We start from the raw sequence: 16,347 nt of genomic DNA on the forward strand, positions 1-16,347 counted from the left end.
GTTTGGAGAAATCAAGCATGGTGACGCAATCTTTTTTTCTCTAATATTTGATTATTCTAATATACCAGAAATCAAAAATTCATAATGCAAAAGTCTAACATAAGCTACATTTCCTTGATCATACAAACAATATTACAGACATGAAATTTCGACTTTTCAGTATTTTTGATGTTTGTAATAACTCCTATATCTTGTTTTACATCTTATCATGTTGAAATATTCAGTTTTCAGCCTATTAACATAATCAACATGTGTGTTACGTACTGCACTTATTTTGCTGTCAGTTACCTTTCATATACATTGAAGTGTCAATATACCATAAGATGGCTGCATATTAATACTCAGGCTGTGTAAAGAAGTTAAAGCATTGCTACATGATTTAAAAAATGAACTACAAAAAATGATGTTGATACACAATACAATGTTGAAAAAATCAAGATCGTTATTATACCTACTGATTACTCACGTCTTTGCTGCACTCTATAGAATGTATTCATTGTAAACTCACAGATAGACATGTCGGAATAGAATTAAACTGTACCATTACATTCAAGGAGATGCACTGTTTTTGTGTACCATAGTCAACACTATTTTGTGAACAGTGATACACTATTGCCCCTTTTGGCCATTGTGTATTGGTAACTGTAAGTCGCCTGGACTTCCAGGTGTTGCTCTCTGGCCTGATCTTGTGTACAAGTATGTTTCACTGTCATGAGCGTCGTATGACCCAAACCTTTCTTCAACTACAAAACTAGAGCTATCTCAGTCACTGCTTGTATGCATTGACAATGACACTGTCCGTAGGCAGTAGCTGTAATCACTGTGATAATTTAGACAAATTGAATATTTTTGTTAGGTTTATACAACTGCGTTCTTGAGCTTGCCATCAAATCCTGCGTATGTGTACTGTGCATTAATCATATTGACGAATGACTTTCACTTTGAACTCTAATTCAATTATCGCTAATAGTGTTTACATTTACAGGCCTTTTTTGGACAAACTAAATATTGTGTGTTTAAACATGCTGTAAGTAAACAGCAAGAAACTCTTTTTGATACATTGCATAGAAATATTGAAAAAAAATATAAATAAATCCAACGTCTGCCTAACAAGGCCTTCTTGTTGTTTTTGTAATACGAAAAATCAAGGCATTTATACACTTTTAAATGTTTTGAATTAAAGTTATGACACGCGACGAAATAGGTCTAAATTTTGTTTAATTATTAATAACATTAAAATCATGGGATGACATTAATTTTTCATTGAATTATATGCCTTAATATGGAATCTGAACAAGAAAAAAATAGGAAACAAAAATATTTTCAAGTCCCCTGCTTACACGCAGAGCAAAAGTTTCAAGTCCACCTCCATTACACACAGAATTTTTAAATCCCCCCCCCCCCGAATTCCTCGAGCCACCTAACCAGTATTTGTGAATGCTACCTAGCCCATGTAGGGCACACACTCTGTATAAATATATGTATACCCCTTGCACTCAAATGTGTTGTGGAAGTGACATTTTGGGGTGAAATTCCAGTGACATATCTGCTGTACATGCATCAACTTCTAACCACCCATATGTAGCCGAGTATATTCATATTTAAGCAAGCGTATACAAATGCAGAGATATTGTATTGGAAAATACATTTTTATTAGCTTTCTCCATAGACGGCCATACATAGTGAACTAACAAAATTTCAATATATACAGATATACACATACAATGCATGTATTTGTTACTGTGCCATTTTCATTGAACATATCTATATATTAGAGCTACGAGATGTAATTTATGTACTTTGGGACGACTATTACAATTGCCTGCATACGATCATTTACATTCAGTGGAAAACAAATTGAAAATTTGCATTAATTGGAACTTTGTTAAATATAAGGTGTGTCTCTGCCGTAAGTTTGCAAATATGATCCTCCCCAAAGGGCAGGTTTGCAAACAATGACTGTCAAGGTATTGCTCCCGGCACACCCAACATAATAACCGAAAGCACTATTGTTTATTAACCTCTTATATACTGATCCTGTATCACATTACTTGTAGAAGGAGATAACTTCGTGATCTGACTTCAAATTTCATAGCTTCGATAGTAGATCACTCCTGCTGACTAAAAGAGACCTGGAGATATCACTCAGTCGGCTACAACCTGCAATTAAACGACAAAAACACGATAGGTAAGCTAAAAGGTAACGCACGGCTGCTCACAATCTGTGCATAACGTTCTTATTATCTCAGGATTTGGTGTGTATTGTGCCATAACGGCGTTCCCATAACCAGTTTGCAGTGACTAGGTTTCTTAACCTGTAAAGCTATAATGTTGTCTGTGCGGTATAGCGGCCATCCTGTATATCGACGGTTGGTTCAACTGTTTCAGTCAAACCTCATTGTGATAGCTCTGTCATAAGAACACAACACTGCTAATTGTGGCTACTCTGCTGACATACACGCGAACATGAAACAAGGATACTCGAGTCAAATTCGAAACTTGGACGAAATGTGCATCCCTTTAATACTGACTTGCAGAATAATTGGATAGTTACACGAGGGTACATACTTCAACAAACAAACTGTACATGATATTGTTATGAACAACATATTAAATGTGGTAACTTTGCTCAATGTCGAGAAGCAGTCTACGAGCATTAAAACTATAAATTGATAAAATACACCGTGTTGCATCCCCGTTGTGAGGCAATTTAAAAGATTGGATACCATGTGTACCTTTAAACCAGTATACACCGCCTTTCTGAAATGTCTAATTCACATTGAATAGGAGTGATAATCATTATAGGTAGCCCTTATTTGAAAGCATTAATTTATTTAATTAATTAATTATCGACTTTCACTTTTAACGAGCGCCCGAGTTACTCAAGGAGTCATTTTCATCCGAGCTCGATACATTAAAATCAGCCACTTCGTCACATGTGAGGCAACAATAATTACATAGGAATAAACCAACCCGATAACAGGCGTGTGTTTTGTCTGATAAATTCTTTATAGTATTCAAGGCATATATCAAACCATTTGGCAATGAATTTTAGAGTTAGTTACACGGTTACGAAAACCCAGCTGGCCCATACTCACAGCTGACTTTGGAATATACAAATCTTACCGGGGAACAGAGCGCATTTGATAGCAATGGACGTTACTTTGAAAAACGAACAACATTGACAGATTGAGCAATGGTGCTTTGTCCTTTTTTTTTTACGATAGCTAATGCACTTCACATACCCGTTAATGCCATTGCTCGGATAAACTCTTCTCGCAGAATTCGGAGTACAGCTTTTACACCCTCTTCTCCCTGTGGATGAGAAAAGAAATCTTATATATTTTAAAGCTGCTGTAAGACTGCCAAGGTAGTATGACCTTTAACAGTGAGTTCCATCCTGGAATGGGTGTGGCGCGCCATTAGTGCAATTAATTTTCTGACACAGGGCCCCCAAAAGGAGTGTTTTGTGATCTGATCTCATCGAAATACTTATTCTGTGGAACTCCCAACTACGGATTGAGACACAAATCTTTTGAGTTTGCCCTGCTGTCTGCAGAGGTTATACTGGACTAGTAATGCCCGTTCTTAATTCATTGTAAAAGTTATCAGACGATTGTCACACTGTGGGACAACACTTGTGTTCGCAATTCAGCACTACAAAAGCCTTACGCATACGTATAACGCCAATTTCGCCGGACCCTGATTTTCTGTAATGACACTTTGCTTCGAGTGTCTTCTTTAGTTTCGGTCTTTCTATAAACACCGGCTTTGCCTTAAGTGGCTTAGAGAGCGTTTCAATAGCGAAAACGACCGCCAAAAATGTTACACATATCTCTACTGAATACTATCCTTTTTCGCAAAGAAAAAATTAGCTGGCCTTATGAAAAAATGTGTGTAAAAGTGTCGTCCTCTTCTATTTACAATGATACGTTACTGATTTTGTTCGCTGCATAAATCATAAACTTATTCGCAGTCAATCTATTCAGCACTATACTGGATTTTAAGGGACATTTATTTAGCGACCAAAGCGCCCAGCCTTTGGTCCCTAGTGTTACTAGCCGTTTCTTTCGTAAATTCTTTGTTAAGCTAGATATGAGAAAACCGTAGCATATAAGCTTATCAAACTTGCAAGGGTGATCTCTGACTATGAGAAGTAGTGCACCTGACAGAGCAAATTTTGATTGGTCATATAACCTGTTTTAAACTGTAATAATTCCTTAAAGCCTCCGTTGAGGTGAAATGATTTTCGAGTTGAGCTCTATAGGTGTACAATATGCTTGGAAACTTAAGAGGGGAAATAAATTATAACAAATAATTCCTTAACTTTCAACGCTACATGCGAATAAAAGTGATTGTACACAAACGACAGGTTCAATTCCGTTACATTCTTTGGACTGCTGTCTTGAATGTCGTAATAAATTACATTGAGAGAACCGAAAGTTTGATATTTAACAATTCCCGTCGACTTTATAAGCAGCCATGAAAAGGGCGTTTCGTTAATTTGAGAGTAGTCTCTCCATTTAAACCCTTTCGTATCCTCACCGCCAAAGTTACGAAAGAAATGTCTTATGTGACTGCTTAGTATATGCCCAGTATGAGATATGATAGACTTACCGGAAGATATACATGGTTGTAATGTCTAAAGACGCGAATATTATTATATAAAGCCACATTCATTTCGAGTAAGACATAACATGCTCAACTGTGAATTAGATGTTTATCATTACTCTTATTTATTCATTAAATTTTACAAATTATTTATCCTTATTTCGTGAAAATGTGAAGTGAATACAATACGGACAATTATACTTTACAGTGATACAGCTTAGAAAACAACATGTGAAAATTCTTTTCATTCAAATTATAGGGCAAATTACGAATAATCGAGGCAGAACAGGATTAAATACCTTCATGGCATTTTTGCTTTGTTCGGAGCACTCTTACTGATATATGTTCGGAATCATCTAGAAAACTGCTGTTGGCAGAAAATGCGCTGGTATGGAAATTCAGAACCTCGTTCATGACAATAGTCATCGCTGTTCTAAAATTGATAGAATTCCTCTTTTGATCTTACATTTTTGCTATTCGGTAACCTTCTCTGAAACTTTTTCAGGGTGGCTAGTCCTCTTTTGCTCAAGTTAACTCTTTCATGTCGAGTTTGTCTTAGATACTATGAAACTGTGAAATTTTGGGTTATCCTACATAGGCTCTGTAAAACGAGTTTCAAAATGATCATTGATCATCGAATTATTGTGATATCAAAGTGGCGTTAGACGTACGAGACTTGATGCCATTTTTCTGAAAAAAACCCAGAATTTGCATTTTGAAGTCACAGTTATACAATTTGTGAATATAAACATGAACACATCAATGTGAGAACGCCTTCTGTACGATGATGGCCTCAAAGCTGTCATTAAATAAGACACGGTCATCAATTATTTCAGAACATTGCTTGCTCTTCAAGACATACATCATGTTGTCCTGAATATGCCGGGGAACTGATTTACGGAAATGAAAACAGTGAGTCAAAAAGTCTAGGATGCGATTTCCAATGTCTGAGTTTTCGTCGAACACTTCCGAAATATCGACTCTGCTACCGTTAGGTTCTGGAACGGTAGAAAAAGGGATACCCTTCTTCTTAAACGCGTCTTCGACATCGGCTGAAGTGATTAAGTTCATTCGGTGGTCGCCCAGGATATCGCCGTGCTGTTTCCAAAGATTGTGGTATCCTCCATTGTTGGCGGCAACGATAAAAAGCAGTAACCCACCAGGTGCCAAACTGTCGTACATCTCTTCGAGGGCGCCCTCGTGGTTAGACAGGTAGTATACAGCCTCCACTGCCTCGATGAAGTTAAACTGTTTTATCTTTCCGTTGATATCTTCTATCCTACTCTGTATGAATGCTTCAAACCATTCGAACTGAACGTCTTTGAACTCATTCTTGTTTTCAACAACGTACTTTTGGTATTTCCGGATCTCGTTGACGCACGGCTCGACCACGGTACAGCGAATGCGAGGAAATGTTTCCTTCAGGTGACCAATCATCATCCGTTTATTTCTCCAGTGCCGATGCTTAAAACACAAAACGGAGAAGCATCTTCTGGAGAACTGAGAGCAGCCCCACTGCATTTTTTCGAGGTCATCATGGCATCCAGAAACAATGGGAAAACACAGGCACCACCAACGGGGCATGCGGTCGGACACCCATTTCACGCGGAGCAGAAACTTCCGTCTACAGGCAACGTAGTGGTCGACATCGCTGAACACGTAGTGGTCGACATCGCTGAACAAACTACGGACGCCGGGCAGTGATGATGAAGACATGTTGCTGACCACGAACAGCAGCAGCTGTGCAAACCGGGCCAACAATAACAGTTGAATCTTCTGCTCGTCGCTACAACCACATGAACGACGTTGCTGATTGGAATCACACACAATATGAATCACGTTTCTCGTACTTACCAACATTAACCTAAAGGTCAACTAATAAGATTATTTTTTATCACAAAAAACTACTTAATCACAACCGAAATTTAAGTGTACGTTTAATGGGCCATCACACGTAGTTTCTGCCTACATAGCCCTCAAGGTCGACAAAAATGATGTTTTTCACCACAAACAACTTTGTCACAACGAAACACTGAGTCTCTCAAAAATAAACATGAACGGAAAAATTGTTTCATATTTTATTTCCAATTTCTTGTTACCATGGTTCTCAGAGGTACATTTTATGGGACATTGTATACACATGGTTACAACTACATTTAGTTTGCACAACCATGTATAAATCAATATGGACCGTTTCACTGAAACATTGTTGTCAGAGCCATTTTACAGACAATTACATGTGGTTCGTGCCTACAGTGACCTAAAGGTCGAGTAAAAGAATGATTTTCATCACAAACAACTAGTTTGTTACAACAGTAAACAAATCAATATGAACGGTTTCACTGAAATATTGTCTTATATTTTTATTTCCAATATATGGCTACCATGGTTTTAAGGGATCAATTTTATTGGCCATTACGCATGGTTCTTGTCTACATTGACCTAAAGGTTGACAAAATGATGGATTCCATCACAAACAACTAGTTTGTTACCATACCATATACCATATACAAATCAATATGAACCGTTTCAATGAAACATTGTTTTATATTTCTATTTCCAATGTCTGGCTGCCATGGTGCTTATGTACAGGCTTTAGCCAACGGCTTTATAATCTCACATCTGCAAGCTCGTCCAGAGGTACATTTTATTCGCCATTTCATGTGGCTCTTGTCTACATTGACCTCAAGGTCGACTAAAATGTTGATTTTCAGCACAGACGAATACTTGGCCAAAACAAGACACAAATCAATATAAACCGTTTCACTGAAATATTATTTTGTATTTTTTATTTTATAATTTCGGGTTACCTAGGTTCTAAGAGGTCCATTTTATAGGCCCTTTTTAAGTTCTTGCCTACATTGGCCGCAAGATTGACAAAATGATGGTTTTGCATCACAAACAACTATTTTATCACATCCATACACAAATCAATATGAGTCGTTTCACGGAAACATTGGTTCTTTTATTTGCGATTTCAGGGTTCCTGATCTTAGGGTCGAGAAAAGGATGGACTTTTGTCAGAAGCAACCTATCTCCACCTTACACAATAATCAACATAAACCTTTTTACTTAAATGGTTTTAAATTTTCATTTCACTTTCAGGGTATCATGGTTCTCAATTGTCCATTTTCTGAACAATTGTATGTGGTCCTTGCTCACATTGACCATAAGATAAACGAAACATATGACTTTGCATTATGTCACTTCTTAATATTGTGAATGTTATAAATTCATTTTATCTTAATTTTAAAGCAGTTAAAATGTTTATTTCAAATGTTATTATGTCGTTGCTTTCCTTTTACCATTGTTTCGATGATAGAACCTGATGCCTGCTTACAATTCCATTGAGATCAAAATATCATCTCATAAACCACTTAATTATAATTGAATTCGCCCGCATACCTCCTTGAAATGTTTCATCTGATAATATACTAACTTGTGTGCATTCTTCCTTGTTGCATGGACTAGTTGATGTATTGCAGTCAAATATGGTGAAAATGAAAAGAAATGTCAATTCATTTATTCCAAGATATATATTAAAGGAATCAGAAGAGACCTACCATCTAACTCAGGGGACGCAAAATGCATGCACGTTTTTGGTTTACAGGAATATTTGCCAAAATCGCCAAAACTTATCATGAACAGGGGCCGCAGAAAAAGGCAAGCTCACATGGTTAATATTAAACATACTAATAAACATTAATGTTTTATTGTTATTATTTCATTGTAAAACCCCAGTACGAATATGTAATAATAACTCAACACTCTACGTTCCCATTTTATAAGTTAAGAAAAGTACAGCAATCATGTGTTTCAAATTAATCTGTGTGTCCATCTACATTTACGCAGAATATATATCAATTATTAAATTATTTTTATTTAGATCAACCATCATTCATAGATGTTGACAATATGTTGATCTGCAATGTTACTTTCTACAGGAGACCATATAGTTACCAGTATTCACATGCAGAAATTAAATGTCACCGTGAAATTTTGTTACCTTATTAGGTTACAATTTACAAGCTTTTGATCATCCTGCATGTCTTCCTATCACTTATTCATTTCAAGAAATGCTATCGAAACTAAAATCAAAACCAAAAAGGCAAAATTGAAGCTACAAGCTGCGTTAATGGGGCCAAAGAACCTGTCATTTTTGCTATAATAGTATCAGCAACATCAGACAAGATGTCATTTTAGTCAGACCTGTTGCCCTTTTCGTTCCTGAGACATGTGATGTAGGTCAAATGTTATCAAGATCACCCTCGTATCCTTGAAAAAGAATTTTTGTACACTGGTCAACTTAGGACACTAAACTCGTAGCTCTTGTAGTTGCTGTGGTACAAGAAAGTTGGTCAAAAGCCATTTAAGCTCATTCCAAATCTTGGAGAAAAGAATTTTGCTCAACTTGTAAATATCCGAGAAAAATCAAACTTGTAGCTCGTGTAGTTTTTGAGATATGTAAAAGTAGGACAAAGTCATTAAAGGTAATCTAAAAAAATTGGCAAAAGGTTTGATACCTTCTCTTCAGCTGAAATGGCTTGTTGTTTCTGATGAAGATGATTTTTAATATTATAATAATTAGTTATTTCTGGCTATTTTACGTTTCTTCTTTAATGGCAATATGGCTACCAAACCATGTCACTCACTAGCACACCTTTCGCAAACTTATCCTATGTGCAAACACTGAGCTCAAATTGTTTGTTGGTCCTGAGTTAGAAGAATTCTGAATATTATCTCATGGTTATTGTACGTTTTTTGAAAAACCACTATAACCGTCTAACCACGCTATCGATCGTTATGCATTTTCCAATCTAGAAAGTACACATAATATGAACGATTTGAGTATGTTTTGAAATTCAAATGGTGCCATCGGTTTTGATAAGAAGAGGTTTGAATGTAATTCTATGGTTATCATAGGTTTTTTGCACAAACCAATATGGCTGCCAAACCACATCACTGATCCATTAAGCGCGCTTCACAAATTTAAATGTACACGTACTAATAATGATATGAGTAAAATTTCGTTTCAAATGGTGCGTTGGTTTTAGAGAAGAAGATTTTCAGATAATATTCCTTGGTAATCATAGGTTTGCGCAAAAAACCAATGTGGCCACCTAAGTACGTGACTGATCCAAATGAGCTTTGCAGACTTACATGTCAGCATAACAATGATGATATGAGTAATATTTTAGTTAAGTGTTGCATTCGTTTAGGAGGAGAATTATTTTGAACATTCTTATCATGGATATCATAGGTTTGCGGCATATGACCGCCAAACCACGTGACTGATCCTTTATGACTTTCACAAAGGTGAAAGTACTCACATTTCTTCACACTTCGTATTATCTTCATGTCTTGGCAAGTTTATACAAGCTTGTCTCACAACTACTTTTACCAAAAGAGTGGAAATGGCAGGTTGTTTGCATACTGTGGCTCATGTTAGATGCAAGCTATGAGAGCATGTACCTTACACATGGACCCATAAAAAAAAACAAAACAAAAACAACTACATAATTATATGATACTTGACACAACCTGAGTTATTGTTATTCCATGATGGATCTGTTACGTAAGAAAAAACCCGGTGAAGTCAGCGAATTTATTTTAATTACAATTTAATACAGAAAATAAAACTAATCACTAAGTCAAGGGATAGAGTACAAACTGAAAACATTTACAGGCTACGTATCTCAGCTGGGACGGCACAAAGCTCTAGAGTTGAGTCAGACACTGAGACAGAGTGAGCAGTCCTTTTGCTTGTAGGCTTGAAGTTGCACAAAGTCCACAGTATAAATCCAGCGTGGCAGTGAAGGTCTCGAAAAATCTTCAAATTGATACTGCTGGAGTTTCCAAAGTCTTGAAGTAACACGTCTGTGACACCATCCAAAATGTCTGACTGAAAACTGTGCTTCCCCGGTATTTATACTAAAGTGGTTATATAAAAGAACAATCTAGAACCTGTATTGATATGCTAATTACTGCACTAAAAATATCTCAACTTGTAGTAAACACACGACTAATTGAATTGCCAGAAGGTTCCAAACAAGAATAATTGAATTCAAGGCCTTTGAGGACATTGACCTCAAGAATATTCTAGATTAATTAAACTCAGGTCATGAGTTGGGTAAAAAGACCTACATAACAGATCTTAATGGAAGAAAAAACTTTAGGATAACACACTTATTGCGTTATATTTAATCGAACTTTCAATTTTAATAGCGCTCAAATAATAAAGTGTTTACCGATGAGACGAGGCTTAGCCTATGAATGACACATTGGATGGCCACATGCCCTAAAATATAGGGTATTTGATAGAGATTATATTTACTACACGATGAATCTGTATCCAAGTAAGGTTTATTCAGGATTATTCATTTATTACACTATGTTTAACTGTATTCATTATCAACAGACTTCTTATGAAATTTTAGGACATGTTAACCCATGAGACATAGCTTATAAGGCTATACTTTGTACATTGACAATGCCATCGGCGGCCATGTGATACAAATGTATGATACCAGACAGTTTATATTTACTTAATAATGCATCTATATCAAGGTCACATCTATGAAGGATAATACATTTGTTGCACTATATTTATATAAAAACTCAATCTCAATGGCCGTCAATCAAAAATCTGCAAATTGTTCACCTATGAAACATGGCTTCATCTATACCTCATACATCGAGGGCCCATGATTGAAAATATGCATATACTTGACGCACATTATATTTCAAAAGCCTTCAATTAAATTTTTTGGAAGTGTTCACCAATGACACACAACTTAGCCTTTACCTTATACATTGGAGGCTTAGTATGACACAAAACATTGGATAGTTTATATACATTATACCACTCCAGGTCATGTGACCTATTGTTCTTGCCATCCATTTATCCCTGAAAACACGACTGACACCTATTGTTCTTATGCAAAATAAGTAATCAGTCATACTTTTATTCATATGTAAATAAGTAATCACCACACTTTAATGAAAGAAAATCATTATCATATCAATAAAAGTGTAGTGATTACTTATTTAAATATGAAAAAAACTATGACTGATTACTAATTTGCAAGAGAACAATAGGTCAAGTCGAGATGTCTAAAGCATTCACACACATTCAATAACAAAATGAAGACAATTTGTTCAACTGATATGTTATAGCATCACATTTTATAATTCAATTTTAACTTTCTTTGAACCATGCTCAATGTAAGCAACATGATTTGTTGATGAAGGCTGTCCATCTTTAGATTCGGCGTCTTCTTGGGTTGGACCAATCTTGTCTGTTTTGTTACATTGTTTTGTCGTAACTTGAGAAACTGGTTTACTTACAGATTCCTCTGATTTAACACTAGATGGAGGTGGTAGTAATATATTCGACACATGCTTTTGTTGTGCAGTAGACATACATTTGAGGCGCGTAAACCGTCATCTGATCTGTGACCTGTTTGTTCTTTGATAAGCTGCTCATCGAATCCCTGATGGTACAGAGATGTTGCCGCATTCACCTGAAATTATCAAACACAAGACATATGTGACAAATATCATGGAAACAAGTACAGCCTTTTTGTAACGTTTGTGGAATAGTCGAAAGAAATTCTGTGATACTGCCGCACACACAACAAATTGTTTTGGTCAATGAATTTAATTTTATAACTTTACAGAATTCGTTTTGTGTATAAATATTTTAGTAAAAGAATAAATTACCTTGCCAGAATATCCAGTGTGCTGGCAGTCTGGCCAAGCCATCTTGCACATTTGCTTTGTGTAAAGACGTATATTTTCTGGCAGGAGAACTTGATTATCCCTTGGCAAGGGTCATCGATAGTACAATCCCGTCCGGTGTTATCATCGCCAAGTACTTTTTTATAAGTTGAAGAACACATCGTGGATTTCATGCGCTCCGTAGTAGCGGCTGCTCTTATAGGGCAGTTTGCCCGTGTAAAATCCACTTTGGTTGTTTTTACATGGCCGTCCATGGAACTCTAGATAGTCTCTTGGGTCATCAGATCAGACAAGTTGACAAGGTCCATCTTGACCAGTCGAAAACACGAAAATGGTATTGAAAGCCTGATGCATCCACGAGGCAATCACATGCATCAACAGATTGAATTCCTTCTCGCTAGCCAATAGCCAACAAGATAGAGTAAGGCAAACAATTTTATCTAACCAATCAGACTAAAACAGTTTCCTTCTACACAGGTGCATTATACCACTCTGTAGCCCTTATTCAAATGCAGATTTGCAGTTGACCAGAGCCCTTGTCCTACTTGTCTGGGATAGGTCATTCTCCCAAACTCACATGCCAGGTGCATAATGACCTCTGTGAACCTTTCGACGTACAATGGCTCACTCCATTCCATTGTGGATATTCAAATCAAAAGTAGACGATTTATTGACGGTAATTTTCAAATTTTAGAGAAGATTGGCCTGTTTTTCGTGGTATAAGTCGTTAATCGCACCTCGTAGGTGAGCTGTTACAGTTGTAATCACCACACTTATGGTCAGGAACTTGTAAACATCACTCGGCCTTCGGCCTCGTGATGTTTACAAGTTCCTGACCATAAGTGTGGTGATTACAACTGTAACAGCACACCTACTCGTGCAATTAACTATACTTATACATTTACTCCATGATGGATGTATATTAAAATAAGATTTAGTTAGGATAATATACACTATCTTTAATTGAACTTTCAAAGTTAACAGCTTTCTAATAAGTGTTTTTGGAAGTGGTTATATGGGACATTGCTTAGCCTGCACAAAACATACGGCAAGTGACTGAAACCATTTTACTACATTGTGGCCATTTACTAAAATATTTTCAAAGATTCAAAGATTTCAGCAATGGTGGGGCGGTGGGGGAGATCACCACTTTTAATATTTTTGAGTGAGTAGCAGGGCTTCTGTTATTTTGACAGATGTGCAGGAAGAATTTGCTGGCCAACCCCTGAAAGATACCTATTGGTGATGCTTGGGTCCCGGTAATGTTGTTTGCAGCTTTAAGGGTTTTGTTGCAGAATAGCTGACGAAAGATGGTATTGATTTCAGTCCAATCCAAAAACATCCAATTCCCGTCGAAGAGGGTCCTTAAATTCCACTGCAGTTCTTTTTCATGGTGTGATATGTTGAATCACGAGACTGAAGATTTTCACTGAAATCACCTATGTAATAACGACTGAATTGTCGTCAAACCTTTATAAACTGGTAGCTGTCTTTTCTTCTACAGTTAATTTGAGGTTGAAACGGTATAACTTACATTACAGGCTAACCCATAGAGAACCGGTCTGCCGATGAATACGGCCCTTGCACCCAATGCCAACGCTTTCAGCACATCACTACCACTTCGTATACCGCCATCTACGTAAACTTCCAGTTTGTCTCCAACTGCATCAGTGATATCTGATAGAACATCGATCTTTCGCACCAATAGGAAGAATGAAATAGACAATCAATAGAAAATATGGCACAGCTAGCTCTTGTCCACAGCCAAATGTTTGATACTATGAGCCCCAGAGAACTAATCTGATTGTGAGCTAGACGGACGACAACTTATTTGCTTTTACATGGTAAATGTTGAGTGGTCTGTTCCCTTTCTTATTGTACAAAGTTGCCGTACAGAAGTTACAGTTGGTGACAAGTGGTAACTTTGAGGGAGGTTCGTGAGGACTCAAAAACAAGCATGACTTGTTGTCTCTCAAACCAATTTGAAAATACAAAATCAAATCAAAGATTTTCTTGTCCATTAAATTTAAGGTACCGTACTGCAAGCCTTGAATTTTTGTTAAAACTTTCGCCAATGAAACTTAAAACCATTTCCTTTCTTAATCAAGATAAAAATCAGGTGTTACCATGCTAAATTCGGCATCAGAGAAATAAATTACATCATGTACAAAATGGCCGCGATACCCTGTCAACTCTATAGGGAATTTGAAGGAATAAGACGATAAAAACTTGACTAACTCCCCGAGCATCAAAACGAACCCCTGCAAACAAGAGACTAAGATAATACTGTAAAATTTGAGTCCGAATGTCTGTCCCAGAGGCGTATTCTGCCTTAAATATATACTGGGAAATGTCCCTTTGGTTAAACAGAGTCCCACTGAATGATCAAATTATGCAATTGACACGCAGTCAACACAATAGATAAATGAGCAATGATTTCCCACCACCTAAACGGGTAAAGCAAGTACTCTTCAACACAATACTTCAAACAGTTTTTCTCAATAGAAATGTGGAAGCTTACCGTTGCTTGCGAACAATCCAATTGCCGGCCTCCATGATTGGATATCAGTATTCCCTCCACGCCATGTTCGGCAGCTAGTACAGCGTCCTCTACTGTCATTATACCTTTCAGGACGATAGGTAACTTTGTGATCGTTTTGAGCCATCGTACATACTCCCATGAAATTCTGGCATCTGCTTTTGAAAGGTCAACAACTTCATCTAGGGTTCTTTCGGGCGAACAGCCGGTACCCTTGTTGATAGAATGAATGGCAAAGTTACTGATCAAAAAATAAGTAATTTGTAAGGCTGTATTGATATGAATGACAGCCTGAGGTTAAGGAGAAAAGGATAATATAAATAAATGAGTACAGCTCCTTTTATTAACAAGAAAATATTTTGTGGCGCCTAAAGATAGACTGCGTCTCCGGGACAGATGTTCGGACTCTCAAATGTTTGCATTACTTTTTTTTGTTTCTCGCACCTATGTGGGTTCAATTTTAAATCTCTCAGAGTAAACCAAATTATCACTATCCCACTTTTGCGAATCGAAAATTAATTTTTCCCATGAAGTTAACACCAAGACGGCGACCATATTGAATTTCGGGTGTCAGAAAATAGTGCCCATGGGTAATTTGCTTCTCTACTTCTAAATGTTTAACGTTGATGCCCAATTGTTTTTCTTGATTATGAAAGAGAATGGTTTAAAGTTTCCTTTTGGTAAGTTTAGCAACGTTGACGTCTTTCACCATCAAGGAGCGTACTACCTAAACAATGACAGTAAAAGATGATTTTCTCTCGAAGACAGGGGATCCCTAGCTCTGTCTTGAAAGTGCAGATACTTTGGACTAAGCATGTATCTGCTGGTAGTTGATTCAATAGAATTACTGAATATAGTGTAAGTAAGAAAAGCATTGAAGTGAGGCCTGTCAGAGTAGCTATTCATTCAACCGTATTCATTTTGAAATGTCTCACCTAACAAATGTATTCTATGCCGAATTTTGATTTAGGACAATACAATGCCTTATGGTGTTAACTTGTACGTCAATTTATTACAGAGGACCAAGAATTCAGCTGCCCGTCTTGGCACGCAAACGAATTAAAAGACATCACATCACCCCGGTGATGAAGAAACTGCACTGGTTCAGTGTGTTCCACAGAATTCAGTTCAAAAAAACGAAGACGTTTGATCTGTCCAAGGGATATGCTATAAAGATAGTATAGACATAATAAGGGAAGCACGAAGACAGGCGAACATCACAACTGCAAATTTCATCTTCATGTGTTTTGTTCCATATTGTGTGCTTGTTACATGTTACATTAATCCGAATGTATCTGTAACAACAAAAGCACACCATTTTCATAATTCTGGACACGAAAGCGTAGTTTTGATCACGTATGAATAAGCACTTTTGTGGATAATACACTGAATTACTCACACATCAGGGTCGAAACAAAAAGTGAACTCGGAAAAATACCTTGCTCAGGTATCTATCT

General features: G+C 36.9%; 1 protein-coding gene and 1 long non-coding RNA gene across 2 annotated transcripts; both read right to left on the bottom strand.

Moving 5' to 3' along the window:
* Positions 1-1,699: 1,699 nt before the first annotated feature.
* Positions 1,700-16,345, bottom strand: LOC139140708 (2-Hydroxyacid oxidase 2-like). Its single transcript, XM_070710098.1, has 5 exons — positions 16,329-16,345; positions 14,873-15,103; positions 13,886-14,044; positions 3,246-3,315; positions 1,700-2,160 (listed from the first exon to the last, which is right to left on the bottom strand). Exons 2-5 carry the CDS (start codon positions 14,969-14,971, stop codon positions 2,090-2,092), a joined length of 399 nt encoding a protein of 132 aa, XP_070566199.1. The 5' UTR covers positions 14,972-15,103; positions 16,329-16,345; the 3' UTR covers positions 1,700-2,089.
* On the bottom strand, positions 11,778-13,082 carry LOC139140709 (uncharacterized). Its single transcript, XR_011554049.1, has 2 exons — positions 12,334-13,082; positions 11,778-12,134 (listed from the first exon to the last, which is right to left on the bottom strand). It is a non-coding gene; the product is annotated as an uncharacterized lncRNA (long non-coding RNA).
* Positions 16,346-16,347: the final 2 nt, after the last annotated feature.

Source organism: Ptychodera flava, chromosome 9 (assembly GCF_041260155.1).
Source record: "Ptychodera flava strain L36383 chromosome 9, AS_Pfla_20210202, whole genome shotgun sequence".
Lineage (NCBI taxonomy): Eukaryota > Metazoa > Hemichordata > Enteropneusta > Ptychoderidae > Ptychodera > Ptychodera flava.

Bases quoted from the DNA above. Each gene is read 5' to 3' on its own strand.
- LOC139140708 (XM_070710098.1), bottom strand. From the start codon at position 14,971: ATGACAGTAGAGGACGCTGTACTAGCTGCCGAACATGGCGTGGAGGGA. The intron at 3,316-13,885 runs GTAAGTTATACC...TCTCATCCACAG, and splicing joins TCTATGGGTTAGCCTGTAAT to GGAGAAGAGGGTGTAAAAGC. The intron at 2,161-3,245 runs GTATGTGAAGTG...GTTTAATTGCAG, and splicing joins CCGAGCAATGGCATTAACGG to GTTGTAGCCGACTGAGTGAT.